This window comes from Octopus bimaculoides, chromosome 18 (assembly GCF_046866305.1).
Source record: "Octopus bimaculoides isolate indiv1 chromosome 18, ASM4686630v1, whole genome shotgun sequence".
Lineage (NCBI taxonomy): Eukaryota > Metazoa > Mollusca > Cephalopoda > Octopoda > Octopodidae > Octopus > Octopus bimaculoides.
The window spans coordinates 17,108,717-17,126,097 of record NC_142945.1 but is presented as its reverse complement, the minus strand read 5'-3'; the positions used below and the strand labels follow the sequence as shown (position 1 = coordinate 17,126,097).

The 17,381-nt window shown below is 32.4% G+C and overlaps 1 protein-coding gene across 1 annotated transcript in view; it reads left to right on the top strand.

Annotated features, from left to right (window-relative positions):
- Positions 1-17,381, top strand: part of LOC106878736 (E3 ubiquitin-protein ligase KCMF1) — a 53,601-nt gene that overhangs the window by 19,289 nt on the left and 16,931 nt on the right. The window contains exons 3-4 of the mRNA XM_089365998.1: positions 4-136; positions 2,790-2,949. Of these exons, the coding sequence (XP_089222124.1) occupies positions 4-136; positions 2,790-2,949 (293 nt within the window). The remainder of the gene's footprint in view (positions 1-3; positions 137-2,789; positions 2,950-17,381) is intronic.

The window sequence follows — 17,381 nt, the reverse complement described above, 5'->3', positions numbered from 1 at the left end:
TGTGTGTAAATATTGTCATTATTCTCTTTTTAAGGTTTGTCCAATATGTGCTGCATTGCCTGGTGGGGATCCTAACCATGTAACTGATGACTTTGCTGCACACCTCACATTAGAACACAGAACACCAAGAGAATTTATATCCTTTCCATATTGTCCAGCTATTGCAAAAACTGATATTTTTGGTTTTGGTTGTTTTTTTTTTGTTTGTTTTTTTCTGTATAAGTTTTTAAACTTTTTTTAAAAGTAAAAACTCAGTATTCTCAGCTAGATGGCACTCAGTCTATCATCCATTCATAATAAACTTCAAACATTCATAGTTTTATGACCCGTGTCCACTCCTATTAGCAAAGAATCTTTACTAAATTTCTTTCAAACAATACTGATTCTAGTTTACTCTACTTGTTAGCTCCATTCTTGACTCTAATTGCAATAATTTGCTAATAATGCCTATCCCCTTATTCTAATGTTACTGTCAAACTCTGCTGCAAAGTAGCATTTCTTATAGCTTTGAGATTTTGGTAATGTGATTGTTTATTTTTAGAATGACATTGTAGGGTAACTGTGAGATGCCAGATCTGGCCAGTTTGAACATAAAACAAGTACAATATCTGAGCCAGTCTAAATGCCAAATGGTTAAATTGCTATCAGTTATCAATTGTGCAGCCTAGGTTAGCTTTGTTAAATGACTAAGGCCATCCCCAGATTTGGTGCTCTCTATATACTGTACATCTGTTTTGTTGAAGACCAAAACTGGTCTGTTTTTGTGTCCTCATGTCAGCTTTTGCCCACCTCTACTAAGGCCACCACTAAAAGCTATAATTATCATTTATTGTTCATGTTCCTTGCTAGCATGGGTTTGATGATTTGACAGGATCTTAGGGGTCCAAGTACTGCTTTGGCATGCTTTCTACAGCTGATTGCATTTCCTAACTCCAACCACTTTACTGGGCTTCTTTTCATGCCACCAGTACTAGTGTTGTTACCATGCAGATTGCAAGACTACAAATCCCAATGGAAGCAGAAAGTGTGGACAGTTTTATACTAAGAGATAGGGGTGTGGGTGCAGAGCAGGTGCTTCTTGTAAAGGAGCTACATAGCTATGGAGTTGGAAGTAAACTAGCAGTGATAAGGTGCATGAGCCAGATGAAACTTTGTTGAAGCTAGATGCTCTGTCTCTTACCAGCCCTCACCAGTTTCCAAGTAAAGTAATATTTCCCTTCGTCCTTTCAAACAGTGAACAGCTCAGTGGTTGGATGATGGTAACTTGCATTTACAATTAATGCATCCATATCAGAACAACAGGAAACTAACCCTCAACCATTCCTCAGACACTATCATCGTTATCATTTAATGTTCATTTTCCAAGACTACAACAAGCTCCCATGTTAGCTTTGGTGTGGTTTCTGTGACTGATTACTCTTCCTAACACCAAATCTAACATATATATAAACAATGAGTTTCTTTTAGTTTCCACCTACCAGATAATTCTCAAAAAGGAAAAGTACAAGACTCCAGTCAACAGTGTCCATGTAGCTCCAAAGCAAATTTCGTAACCATGTGACCATGCCTGCACCAGTATGTGTGTCCAAGTGTTTGTTTTCCTGTATTGTCTTACCTTTGCATTTAGGTCCTTCATAAACAAAATCTTGCAGCCAAGAAGACCAGTGAAATAAAAAGTACCTTACTTGAAAAACATGTAATGGTTGGCAACAAGAACATCTTACCAAATAATCTCGGCATGATAAAATGAGCATAAAAATGTTGATGACAATGATGTGTATTGCATTTAATGTTGACTCTTGATTGAGCAGGCTTGTATTGAAAAGTTTGCCAGCCAGTACCAACTTAAATTTTATTTCAAACAGTGTCGGTGTGTAGCTAGGACTCCATTATCCAATATCTCTTTTTCCTTTTTAAGCTTTTAGAGGGTGATTTAATGTAAGTTCAGCATCTATATTTAACCATTTGAATGACAGCATAAAAGCTCTCCCTCTCTCTCTCTCTCTCCTTCTCTCTCATTGGTTCTGATGTTGATTATATTTTGTGTTACTGGCAGTTAGAACTATGATCAAAGATGCTGTCCAATTGCAACTATTTTTTTCTCCTTTTTTCAACATATTTTATCCACAACCACATAACTAGTGTGTCCTTCCTTTTTTAAGGCAGTCGGTCTAAAGAAAGATGTTATTTATAGCAGGTTTGGTAACCATCTCGAGTCTCTTGGTTGTTATTGTAATGTCTTCTGCCGTTGACTGACTTCCCTCTTGTGGCATCTGCATTGTTAACCTTCATTGATAAAGTATTAATTGCTTTTTGTTGCTATTTGCTTCATTCACATTCCTTGCATTGCTCACATTGATGTCATGATAAAATACAAGTTTATATCATCATACATAAACTACTTAAGAATATAAACCATTATTTCTTCAGAAAATGCATTATTGTCAGGAATGTAATCAAATGCACCAACAGTGGCACAAGAGATTTATCTAATATTGGTTTCAAATTTTGACTCAAGGTCAGCAAGTTTTGGAGAGGGGGTAAGTTAACATCGACCCAGTTCAGCTGGTACTTATTTTATTGACCTCAAAGGGATTTAAGGCAAAGTCCATTTTGGCAGAATTTGAACTCAGAACATAAAGGCAGATTTCTACCAGCTTGCCACCTTAAGGTTCATCTACTATTAAAATGTCTGGTTTTTTTCTTTTAAAAGAAAATATCATCTCCAAAATTTGTTATATTTCTTGTACTCCTTCTTGGATGTATTTGTCCTTAACTTTTTTTCTTACGAAGAGTCAAGTGGAATGAGGCATGTAAGACGAATACCTCATCCAGCACGGGGTGTTGGAAGCACTCGTTCTAGGAGAGCTAACATGCATATACCACCTGGAGGATCTACTTTATCAGGGCTTTCACCTAATGGCAGAGAATCAATGGATCCTATAGCAGGTTTGTTACATTTTTTTATTGAATTTTTCCTTTGTTTGGATTTATACTTTTATTTGTTTTGGTTCATATCTTTTACACGATTTACTTTTCCTTTTACTTCACCTTTTTTTTTTTTTTGGTTTTTCAATTAACATTTTATTATTTTCAAAAGATATGATTGTTTTTGTGTGTACTGTGAATTATTAAAACTCTTCTCTAGTTAAAATAAATTTTCAAAAAAATGCAGTATTGTTGGGTCCAGTAAAAATTTAGCCTGCTTTCAAAAAATATCTCCATTCTGTATTTTGAAGATATTGGTTATAGAAAATAATGATATATCAATCTAATATGTAATTTTGATTTAACTGTATCAAGAAATGATTAAACTTCTAGGTTTATTAGCATCAGTGATTTCATAGGTCTAGACATAATTTTTAATGTTTCCCCAGTTATAATTATTATACATTAACAGTTTAGTTTACATAAAAAGAGAGATACTACTTCAGAACCATTAGAACAATAATTAATTTTTTTAATTGTTATTTATTTTTTAAACATATTCAGTTTTTATAATGTTTAAATTTTTTTTTGTTATATTATAATGTATATTATTTATTGTATTATACCTTAGTTTTCTAAAGCATTTCTTCTCAGGCAGTGGGTTTTTTAATTTATTTTTTGTCAATTTTAATTTTAGTTTTAAGCTTTAGCTTCAGGGATCTACTTTTTAAAGTAGAATTAATAGTATGCTTCATTTAAATAGTAATCCTTAGTATGCTTTATTTATTTGGATTATATAATCAACTGTAATATGATACTTTTTTTTTCTACTTATACTGGACAAATTCTTCAAGTTCTCAGTTGGAGTGGCAGTTAAATTTAGTTTGAGCTTTGGTTCTTAACTCTATTACTAATTCATACCACACATATCTCTATACCACCTTTTTCTTTTGCAACTTTCAATGCTTCACTAGCTAACTGAATACTCCTGGTTGCATTTATTATAATATATGGCTATGTATGTCATGAACATGAATTAGCTAGATTGGGGCAAAACATTTTTTCATAGAAATGAAGAAAAACGCTACTAAGATGCTCTTATACATTTTTGTTTGTTATTCTTTACATTTTATAACCTATAACATACTAATCACTATTTGGAAATTATTACATGAAATGTCAGAATTGGTGTTTTTGTTAGTCGCTATCATCTTTATCATTCACCTTTTAAGGTGGCAAACTTATGGCTTTGTTTGCTTCTTTTCTGAATTATATATATATTAAAGATATACATGTTAGCTTTTGATTAGACTAAAGAATTAAATTTAAGACCATCTAGTTTTCATGTTTTTAGTAATATATCTATTATATGCTGTGCGTTTTTGTTTGAAACTAGCAATTCTGTGAGATAAATGTTTAGAAAACCTTTGAGGAATGAAGGTGAAGAATTAAAATATGTAAAAAGGTGATGTAATGTCAGTGAATGAAAACAAAGATAAAGATATTGTATTGTATTGCATAGGTTGTTATTTTGGGGATAAATCCCCTTTTCAAATAATAGATTTAAAAAAATGAAAGTAATGAGTTTGAAGAAATTTATTATTGACAAACCATCACAGTCTGAGACAGTTTACCAATAGCAGTAAATTTCTCTGAACTCTGATTATTTTCTTTTGTTTGAAAGGGGAAATTCATCCCAAAAGATACAATTATTAAGCAACCACTGTAATACAATATCTATCTTTGTTTTTATTCATTTACATCACTGTACATGTTTGAAGTTCTTGCCTGCATTGCTCAAAGGTTTTAAAAACATCACATTTTCACTTACTGCAGTGCTTAAAGCAAATTACAATACTTTCTTTACCAAATCTGAAGATTTTTGCTACACATGCTAATTTTAGCAATGCTGTAATGTATTCTGGGGAAAAAGTACATGATTTATTTTTTATTTTTATGCATCTAATGCTTAATAAAATTTTCAAACATAATTGCATCTTAGAACCAATTTTCATGTCTTAGCAGTTGCTTTCATGATTTGAATTGAATTAATTTTGGATTGCTTCTACTGCTGCTGCAAGCCATAGGTCTTGATATGAGACAGTTGTGATGGTAGGATGACAAGATGCATTTTTATTGGTTGTATATGAGAGTTGTAGCTTGTAGTGTTGCTTTAACCAACTCTTCTGTGCCTGCGTTTACATTACATTTAAGCAGTTTATTTTCTGATAGTCTTCAGATGCCTTACTTACACACATGTACACTTTGAATTCAAAACCAATATTTCTAATGTAGTGTTTCAAAACCAGCTACCACATTCTGCATAGATCTGTGTTTTGACAATTCACGTAAGAAACAAAAGTTAGAAAAATACTTTTTTCTAGTCAATCGTATGTACATAGAAATACAGCACCTAAAAATGATCAAAAAATAGACTGCTTGAAATGTGGGTAGACACACAGAAGTTGAGAGTAAAATATGCATTTTCTTAGTAGAAAGATTTCTTTAAATGTAAGCATTAGAATGATTTGTTGAGGTTTCTCTTTTACACTTGAATGCCCTTCTTAGCATGAATAACACTCAGCTATGTGTGTGGAAAATTGATCCCCATTTTTGGTTAGACTGATCTTGAAAAAATGTACCTTGGCCAAAGTCAGAACAGTGTCTACGGTGAAGTCTGAACATGAGTTTTTTTGTTTTGTTTTGTTTTTATATTTAAGTAGTGCTCTATGCTGATATGTGTTGGACAGGTCATCGTGGTCCGTGTCGTCTTTCATCTTACTTTAATAGAGAATACTGGTTATCCTTGACAGCTTGTGTCGCAAATGCATTTTATGTTGTCAGTGCTGGAAATGGAAGTATTTAGTGAGAGAAGGACACTGTTATTCAGAGATATTACCCTTCTAGGTGGGTGGGTAAAGTGATGCAGCTGTGAAACTGATATATGCTATTATATATTAGGAGTTACTCTCTTCATACTTTTACCATTATCTGACTTGCTAAATAAATTATTCTCAGTGTATTTGAAATACCAAGTTTGATTAAAAAAAAAAAAAAGTCAACTTTCTTAATGGTTGCCTAGAAATGTAGATAATGTCCAACCCTGGTAAAAATAAGTAATTTGTAGAATACTTTTAAGCTTGTCAAACCAGTATTGTCTTTTCTTTGAAAGATTAAATTTGTCTGTGTGTGTACAAATATATGTATGTATAGTATTTTACAGCAGTAACCAGTACTTGTCTGCATCTGAGATGAGTTATCACTATGACAACTTAAATTTTTCTGACTAGTATTTTTATCTTTCAAATATTTGTCTCCTACACTAACCTTTCAATCTGTTCAGCATGATCATCAAGAAGTGATATATATTGTTGTCATAGCCATCATCTTTGTTTTAACATTTATTTTTCCATGCTTGCATGGGTTGGGCAGATTTTCTATGACCAAGTGCTCTTCCTGTTGCCAACCCTCACCTGTTACCAAGAAAGGTAACATTTCCCTGTGGCTGGATATATGTTTATACAGATGTTTGAAAATGAAGGCCATCTCTTGTGTGACAGTGACACTTGTTTGCTTATTTACAACGATCCTGCTATGTCAAAACTAAGAGATACTAACTCTCTCTCTCTCACACACACACACATAATGATGAGCTTCTATCAGTTTCCATTTACCAAATTCATTCACAAGGTTTTAGTCAACCTAAGGTTATAGTAGAAGACACTTGACCAAGGTGCCATGCTGTGGGTCTGAACATGGGACCTATTAGTTGTGAAGCAAAGTTCTTAACTACAGAGCTCTACCTATACCTCTCTATATAGCTTCCTAAATTGAGTTTGAACTAAGAACCTTTATTTCTACTTGTTGGGTGTTAAAGAGCACTTAGCCACATAATGTAGCAGGGGAATACTAGTCACAATTTTGAATATTTGACAAATGCACAAAAGATGAAATTAATGGTCTGTCAAGTTTAAACTCTATAAGTTGAAAACTTTACAAAGAAAAAAGGAACCCATTTTAATCGATCTGCATTGTTGAACTCTGAGATTTGTTTTAGTGATTGACTAGAATTTCTAAAGTTATGATCATATGAAAGCTTATTGCTGGAGCAGATGTGATTGAATAATACTCTGTCAGTAAAAGGCAAAAAAGAGAATGATAGTTTATTTCCATTTTTCATGCTACCATGGGCTGGACAGATCATCGGTGTTTCTGTCAGTTTTTTTCCAGAGTTGCTGCCTGAGAGCCACACCTCATTTGTATGTGCCATTTTGGCATGGTTTCTATAGCAGGATGCCTTTTACAAAGTGTACTGAGTGCATTTTATTATAGCATCAGTACCAGAGAAGTTGCCTTGTCCAAGGCAAGATAAAGAGGTCCTCTCTACTCTATATAGTCTCCAAAAAACAAGAAGTTACATTCTAACAGTTCTATTGTTTAATTTCCTTACATTCTGTTATAAACAATAATTATAATAATTTTTACCATTACATCAAAAGTAATTGAAAAGATTCTAAAATGTCAACACTTACATTTTTGATGAATTTTGGTGCATCTTTCTTAGCACAAAACCACAAGATTGGAGTCAGTCATGTACAATCCTGAAGCTTTATTGTAGCCAGCATTTAACATTATCAAATGTCACATGTATTGTTGATAGATATAAAGTTATGGAGACTAATTAGAAACTTTGCATGGTGTAATAGTTATTTAGAAAGAATATATGAATGTATATGATTATTAATTGGGTAGGAGATTGGTATTATTTTGTATTTACTAGTTGACTCTCAAAAGTTGTTTTTCTTTCACAATAATCCCAGTTGAAAAATAGAATTCTAGATCTCTTGGCATAATCCAGTGTAGGGAATCAATGGAGGGAATTATCTAATGTCATATAGTTGATCTTTGCTCTGATTTTAATTGATCCTATGTGAAACCTTTATTTTGTCATCAGCCTTAGTTTCCACTGCACCCCTTTGCTAGTTAATCACTCCTTATAATAACCCTATCTCTGTCTCTCTCCACTAAAACCATGGGATACAGTTTAACAACCCTCAATCTAAATAATAGATTTGCTCAAGTCAAACATTCTGAGCCCTAGTAGTTGATTGTACTTATCAGGACTTTCAAATTCAAGTTTGAATCAATAAAACAAAGGATTATCATAACCAAAACTACCCTGTGGTTGCTACTTTCCTAAGACTGAAACAAGGAAGTAACTTCTATGTTTGGTTAGTGTTCAGTGTTTGCGAGACACAAGTCAGTACATCAACACAAAAAAATGTGTTGATGTATCATAAGAGGAAACGTTTTATGTTTTTAGCAGGACATCTGACTGATGAAGTGTACTTCCACAAATATTTAATATTTTTTTCTCTTCAGAGAGTGTTTTAAAGCAGTTACTTGACCTACTAGAATCACATTCTGCTGTCTTAAAAGGGTTGTACACATTGGGTAGTGTCATCCTAGATTGTTTTTAGTATGGAGGGAGGATATTACACCTTAGATTGCTGCAAGTGGAAGATGCATCGGGTTATCCCCCTCTGACTGGAAATCTGGTCTGAATGGTTGCGACTGAGTGAATTCACTAAAGGCATCAAAGGGTCAGATGTTTAACTTGGACTAGATAGGTTAGATGTCACCTAAGAACAAGTACAGTCCATCTAATGACCTTCCACATGGTTTCTGTTTGCATGACTTCACTTAAAAGACTTGGATCAGCCTATGGCTATTGTAGAAGACACTTGCCTAAAAGATCAAATCCCTAACCATCTGATTGTGAAGCAAACTTTTTAAACCACTTCCTGAAAAAATGCTATGGTTATTGATGGAGCATCTTTGATCACAGGTCTTTTTAATCAAGGGCTGATCTGGTGCTAAACTTTTTTGTATTTCTCAGTAGAATGACCTTGTTGCTCAAACAGTCCACTTCGATGATACAATATAATTTGAGTGAGATTTCACTGCTGCTTCTAATAGGCCAAGTAACAACAAAGAGGCTTCTTAGTTGTCACTATATGAAGTCCAAGTTATCCAGTCAAAAGATCAATGATCTTTAGGTTAGAAAAGTGTTTTGATTCTCAAAGAAAAATAAAACATTTATTGTCCACTTGACACATACAAATGTGGAATATAAGAAATGTGAATGACAAAGATTATGATTATGTTGAAGCTATATACCACAGTGCCTTTTGGAAAAAGAGACAGGTCCCTCCCTCTCCCTTTTACGAGTTAGTCAGGGGAGATGGGGTGGTGCCTATGACATTTGAAGAGGCTCTACAACTGTCGAAAGTGAGGATCTCTTGGATTATCTTTATTCTGTGGACCTTGTCTGAATGCCAGAGGCACCCAAAGACCAGATGATTTGTATTAAGCTGAGCAGCAGATTAAGTCTACTACAAAACTGTAACAGATTTTTTCCGTTGTCTGTTCTACCCTATTTCATAGGTCTACATGATGCTTTAATAGAAAGAACTTCTGCAAAACAAGATCAAGCCTGAAACCATGTGATTGCAAAGCCAACTTCCTTTACCACATGGCCATTTTTGCACACATTCTAAATATTTAATCTTTGAAATTTTCTACATTTCATTATACATATGTTATGATTAGAGTGTTACCTGTCATATGATGGGTAATATCTGGAAATAGTGTATATATATATACAATAATTATAATTGAACAATTTCTTAGTGCTTATGCAAAATGATGAAATGAATACTAATTTAAGAAACAAAATATTACCTTGAAATTAAATCTGACACCTTTCTCATTTGTTCAACTCTTCCCATTACCATGTCATTTACTCACTCTGACTGTGTATGGTGTTCATTTACTCATTGCTTAACTCTCAAGCCTTGTGTGTGCACTCATCCTGCACCTCTTATGGTAACTCTCTCTCTTACTTCTCTCTCTTGCTTATTTCTCTCTTTATGGCTGTAGAATTCAACCCTCTAACATTACATCAGCTTATTATTGTATAGAGATGATAAATTTGTTGCTATATTAAAACCTATTTCTAGGGATTATTGTTTTGTTTTTGTCTTTACATTTTTAGTCATTGTTTTCATACTTTTAAAAAATGTTTTTTTATAATTATATTGTTTCTAGTTTTGTTTATTCTTGGTTTTATTCAATTTTTAGTGTTGATTTTGTTGTTTGTTTGTTTTCTTGTCTTAAATCAAATCAAATGAAAAAAAAAAAAGACTTTATTAAAACAGTATTTCAACACTTTCAGTTGTTTGTTGAGCATTTCGTTTGAAATACTTTCTTGATGAAAAAAAATCAGTAGAGCTTCAGACAAACTACCATGTGTTCTTTGGCTACATCCCTTTATGCTCTGTGTTCATCCATTTTTTCATTTCGTTGTTGATAAAGTACCAGTTCACTTACTTGGTTTGATTCTTCCTCTTCTTGCTCTCCCCACTTGTGTATATGTATATATATATACATATATAGACACACACGCACATACATTGATTCAGCCTAAGAATTGTGCTAAGAGTACACATCTGCAAAACATTCACCCACTTATACATTGATTTCACAAGTTGGAATTCAGTCGGTATCTTTATATACAATTCTTTGGGATTGGTATAGCTAGGTTTGTTATAGTCTTAAGAACTTTACCAGACTTACATTATTATACTAGTTAAGGTGGATTTTGCACACAAGATTGGTGCTTGCTATATTAATTATTTTTTCTCCATGGAATCCTAATAGAATTTCTTCTGTACATGTGTAGACTTTTATTGATAGGTTGTGTGTCCTTGACTTCATTTTTTGTTTTCTCTTCTGTTTCATATTAATTTTAAGCTTAAAATCAATTTAGAAGATTTATATAACAATTTTACATAAGAAGCACACTTGAAGAAAATTATGTATCTTGAAAAATATTATAATTTTATTCATATGGGTTGAATTTTAGATTTAAACAAAGAATTGAACTAAAGATATTGTGTAAATATATTAAAAGATTTTATTTTAAGAATTTTTTTATTAGAAGACAAAAATGAGGTGGTACCACAATTTTCAGGAATGATATACCGTCTCATTTAAATCTGCAGCATTTATTCTATTGCTGGTCCAATTCTGCTTACACTTGTTCTATTTGTCAATGCTTCAACTTTCTTTCTTCCTGTTTAATTCACTAGCTAGCACTCCTGTTCAACAATGCCTCTTGTTTAACTTCTAGTGACGTCTTTAAACAATACTCTTTGTAAAACAATACTCTTTGTACCTTGCTTCCTCAATTTTCCCCTCCTGTTCATTCATATAAAGTACACACATACACACCTGCCAATAAAATACATGCACTGGTTGTGACCACCATCTAAAATACAACAATAGCTGTTTCAGCATATGATTTCACATCAAGAACCTTCCAAAACAAACACAAAATAAACTTAATATTACTCTACAATTATAGTATTTTTATGTTCCTTCCTCTGGCATTGTATAAATGCAATCTTTGAATGCAAATCATTTAGAGAGTAAATGTTGTTGCATTTTGATATTGATTAAATTACTTTTTTTTTTTATAAAATCTACTAAATTAGGACTTATAATTTGGAGGGGAGAAAATATCACTGTGGCAGTTTAATATAGTTAACTAAAATTGCCTGTTTTCCATTATATTCTTTGTGAATTGTTTTAGGAGAAATTCCTTATAGCTTATGTGTATTTTCTTTATGTTGTTCCATGTATCTCTATGGCTTTTATATCAACCATGTTTCCATTCCGCTTTATACAATAACAGATGTTTAGAATTTCTAACGTAAAAAGAATCTTAATAGCTTAGATTTGCTGCTTTATATTGAGTAACTGGTAAATAACATTGAGGTATATGTTTATTCTGTAGCTGCAAGTTTATTTTCAGTTATTCTTTCTATGGTTATATTTTTTAACATACAACAATGTGACCCACTCTAATTTGGTCCCAGATATGAAAAAAAGGAGATATTCATTTTTTGCTGTTTAATAAGAATGTATTGTTAAAAGTGAGAAGAAAAAAACACAGAAAATTGAAGTATAAATTTTAAAGATCACTTCTCATTTGAGATTCATTATTTTGAAGGATTACTTTGTAACTTTGGATGCTTTATTTTTTCTTCCATACTTTTTTTTTTTTTTGCTTTTTGTTTTAATTAATACTTCATACATAATTCTTTGAAATTCATAACAACAGTATTTTTGAAACAGTGTTGCATATAGATCGGTTTCACTGTTTGTGGGTTTCCGCTCCAACATTGTCCAACATCTACACTGTTCAAATAAAAGACTAAACTGGGATTTGTAGGTGGGTTTTCCATTCCAAAATTATCCAGTGCTGTTCAAATACAGACTAAACAATTATGCCTCAAATTGTAACTGCTCTCACATTTAACTACCTTAACAGCTAAGAGGTGAAGCTACTGCTAGAAGTATATAGATATTTTAATATTGCACTAGCATATAATTCATGTGTTGCTGCATATCAACTGGAATGTACTCTTATCACTAAATTATATTCCTTATTCTGAACACTGCTGCCAATTTTTATTCATTTGTTGTTGGTACTTGATTAATATATTAGTTTCATTTATACCATCACAGGAATGTCATCACTAAACAATTGGGCATTGTCTGCTGTGTTTGTTTTATATGGTGTCTCTGTACACATACACTCATATTCTTTGATGTTACTTTTAAAAAATAAATTTGAAAAATGGCTTAAATGATTTTATGGCAATATAAGGACTTGTGGGAAAGAAACATGGTTTTGAACTGGTACATAAGTATCTCAAAACCATGATAAAGTAAGTTTTGATACCAGAATATTTATTTTTGTTTAACTTCTCTGCCAACTTCACAGCTCTACATAGCTAAATCCAATAATTTTAATGATAATGTGCAAACATGTATAATGTACTTAACTAAAGGTTTTCATTTATCAAGATCACAAATTGCTTTATATGTTATCATCTAAATTTTTTTCTTCTTTTTTTTTTCTCTCTTTAATTAGTGTGAAATAGTAATTCTAAATTGTTTTGATGGAGTGGAGTTAAATTTTAAATAATGATTTAATGACAGTTTCCACATTGTATTTTGGTGCAATTTTTCTTCCAATGGAGTTTTTGCTGATGTAAAAGACACCAGTTTTCTGATTGGTTTTAAAAAGGAATTATAGTTTTTTGTTAGATATTAGTTATTTGATTTCTAATGTTTTAGCATAACTAAAACTAAATACTCCCGAAAAGTAAATAGTCTTGATTTGATCTTCAAATCTTGCATCATATTTAATTTTTTCTAAGCACTTAATAAACATAAGTTGCAACAAGTGTTCATATTTAGAACAAAACTTACAGGTTTTCTAGATCTATCTGCATTTGGTGTTTTTTCTCTGGTTTGTAGTTGAATCTCTTTGTTGTGTGTGTATCTTCTCTCATTACTTGAAATAGATACATTTTATACAAATTTCTGACCTGATAATTTTCTTTAGTTAGATATTCATTTACTAGGACACTAGACTTCTTGAGATTCTCAGTTTTTACTATGTGGTCTAATGCTATGAGCTTATTGTATCTTATTTCGCTGTGCATAGAAAGGAATAAAATGTGCTTCAAAACCCTCTGCCACTTGCTTACCTATTCTATTACAAGCTGCATTTTATATATTTGAATCTTCAGTTATCTGCTTTCAAATGTTGTCTTTCAAATGTAAGCTGTGAATTTGTTTCCATTAAGACTAATTGCCACATATATTAACATACATACGTATGCTTATATTTTAAGATATATATTATATTTGACTGAAAATTCAGCTTTCTAACCTGATCAATTTATTAAGATAAAGCCTCATGATATCTCCTGTTTTATTTTGTGTCATTTGTTGAATTTTTTTTTATAGTTAAAAAGATTTATTTTTGTAAGAAAATATTTTTGTTAGAAATTTCATGTTTAACAATTTTCTAGAAAAGTTAAACTTCAAAAAGTTTAAATAGTGGTTTTATGTAAATTGTATTGTGTGTGTATGTGTGCAGAATATTAGTACTCATACTTATAATAGTTGATAGTTTGACCAATGTATGGTGAGATGGTCAGCTTGCTTCAGTATGCCTGACTAACTTCATTTTGGCTAATTACTGCTTAAGACATTCATTTGTAAAATAAGTAGATATGGAAGAATTAACTTTTTGCAGTTAGTATATAAATAAGACTGTAAAATATAGAAAAGGCATAAAATTGTTCTGCCAGATTAGCAGTAGTAAGTTCTCAGAATCAAAGATTTTACAGCTCTTCATTTTAAATCAACTTTCCACACAAGTTATCCCAGTCCAGTTCAATTCTTATTTGGAATTACTGCCCTCCTAAATGTTTCTCTTGTACATTGTATTTTGGCATGAATTTTACAGCTGAGTGCTGTTTCTTAATACCAACCACTCTTCAAAGTGTGCTGGGTTCGTCTGTAGTGCCAACACCAGAAATGTATCCTGAACATAAGGCTAAAGAGTCCCCCAAGATTAAGATTGTCTTCATTTGTTTGCAGTTCGCATTACTGTGTACTGAGTTTTTTTTTATTGTGGGACTAGCCTGCAAAATGAGAAAGATCCAGACCACTGTATGTTGTCTCAGTTTATATTGAAGCAGTTGGACTAATAGTGTAAGAGTGAGGGGTTATATTCAAAGCAAAAGATAGGGTTGGAGGAAAAAATGACAGTAGAAGGGACACTTAAAGTAGACTGATTGAGCTAATTAATTTCAGTGACAAATTGGTATTAGGAAATTTTTGATACCTCACAGTAGAGTAATTCATGTTTTAGGGACAACAGGTCATTTCACCAAAAATAACACATTGTTGCTGAGCTCCGAGTTAGTCATCATCAAATGTTTCAATAATGACCATCCCATCTTTCCTCCACTCCCAGACTACATTAGGTGCGGGCATGGCTGTGGTTTAAGAAGCTCACTTTGTAACTGCATGATTTCTGGTTCAATCCTACTGCATGGCACCTTTGGCAAGCCTCTTACTATAACTCCAGGCCAACTAATGCCTTGTGAGTGAATTTGGTAGATGGAAACTGTGTGGAAGCCCATTGTGTGTGTGTGTGTGTGTGTGTGTGTGTTTGTGCATGTCTTTCTGTTTGTCCATTCCCACTGCTTGACCACTGGTGTTGGTTTGTTTACATTCCCATAACTTAGCAGTTCAGCAAAAGAGATGATAGAATAAGTACTGGGGTTCATTATTCGACTAAACTCTTCAAGCCAGTGCTCCATCATGGCCATTGTCCAATGACTTAAGAAAGATAATGGATAGTCTCCTTATCTTAAGACTGGTATATGATTTCAAAGGGATTTGGTTGCTATTTTTAGCAGGTCGAGCAACAATTAAGTGGTTTCCCTAGTTGGTTACTATGATTAGATACTTTAGAAAGAAATCTTAACAATCTTCAGGCATTGGAGTCATTGATTGTATGGTGTTCCTGAAGACTATGATTGTACTCAAATAAGACAGTTCTATTAGAATCCAGGTATTGTCAATGCCACTTGGAATAAATGAATTTCTCTTTTATTAATTTGTAAATAGATTGACTTACACTTGTCAAATACTTCCCTTAATCGATAAGACAAGCAGACATGCAACTATAAAAACCATAAATCCAGTAACAGTTTGTTGCATAGATCAGTGTCACATCTTGGTATATTGGAATGGTAGGCCTCTACACTTTTGATTTGAATGATACATGATAACAGTTCAATTTTGTAATCCATGAAAGCTTTGTGAAATGAATGTTACCTGCCTGAAATAAAGCTGATGAAATAGCATTTAGCTAATAATCAATCAATCAATCAATCATAAAGATAGCTAGAAGTTAATATTTAATTAAAATTGCGAGCTGGTTTGTATGGAAGCTGAGTATCTTTCTGGCATATACAAAACAATATAACTTTTGCATATCCTCAAAATGAATACATTACATTTGTTTCACTACAAATGTTAAAAGCATTGAACTGCATAACAGATTCTTAAGAAGTATTTGACCTCTGTGAATCTTGTGTAACCATAAGATGTACACTTGGGAAGTTCCTCTCCAAGGTGTCTTTGCAAGATTTTTACGGAAGACAAGCAGTTGCCTGTGCTATCTCGTCTTCTCTCCGCACACAACAATGTCCTCCATAGAATAGACAGCAACAAATATAGATTGGTATTAATGTCGTCAGTTGTTACCACCTGAATGCCATGAGCCATAACAAATACCACAAGGCACTCAATTCAATGCTTTAAAATCTACCTACTCACTGCCTTCATATATACTTCAATGTAACTACAAAAAAATCCTCACCATCGTCGTTGTCATCATCATATGTCCACTTTTCCATGCTCTTATGGATCAAATGGAATTTGTTGAGGTTGATTTTTCTACAGCTGGATGCTCTTCCTGTTTCCTACCTGTTTTTAAACAAGGTAATATTTCCCTATTGCTAAATATTTTTTCATGGAAGAATGGAAATGAGTGACACAGCTTGTATGACAGTGATGCTCATTTACCACCATCACGTGATCTCAAGTCACACAATTATACATGCACACACGTGTGCATGTATAATAATTTCACATTCCATCTACCAAATCTATTCACAGGTCTTAGGTCAAACTGGGGCTATAGTAGAAAACACTTGCCCAAGATGCTGTGCAGTGGGACTGAACCCATGATTGGGAAGCAAGCTTTTTAACCACTCAACCATACTTATCTTCTCAGTTATAAAAAATTATTGTAGTTCTTTTGCTCCCCAGAACATAATTGTTGAGCTGAATGACTTTAAAACAAATATATATATATATATATATATATATAAAACCAGTTAAAATCAGACTGACTTGTTTTGTACAATGAGGAAAGATAAAATTATCATTTTATTTCCTCCTTAGCTGGTTCAAAAAAAATTGTGCTTTTCAAATAGATATGGTACCAAACTTTTTTTTTTTATTTTGTGCAAGGAAAATTAGATTTAATGGTCCAAATTGACTAATGCTTTTATGTTCTCTCTCTCTCACACGCACAGATAGATAAATTTAGTTATTTTTAAATAGACATTTTGTTCAAAAATGTGGTATAAATCCTTTAATATTCACAAAATATTTTATAACTAAGGTTTTAAGATTTGTTATCCAACTTGTGTCAGCAACAACAAACAATAATAATAGAAAGAAATCTTTTTTGAAATAATTTTTAGTTGTTTGTTTTTAAAACTGACCAGATGTCTCTACATAAATTTGCTGTGCTTATCAATCAGTATTTTGATGTCTGATAAATTTAATATGTATCCTCAATTCCTTGCATGTATTTTACCATGGCATGGATTGTATATCTAAGTGTTACTATTGAATAATGCTTGAACTCTGGATGTGCAGATCATTAGATAAAAAGCTTGCTTTTAATTTAAGCAAGTTGCATTAATTCACATCTTATTTTT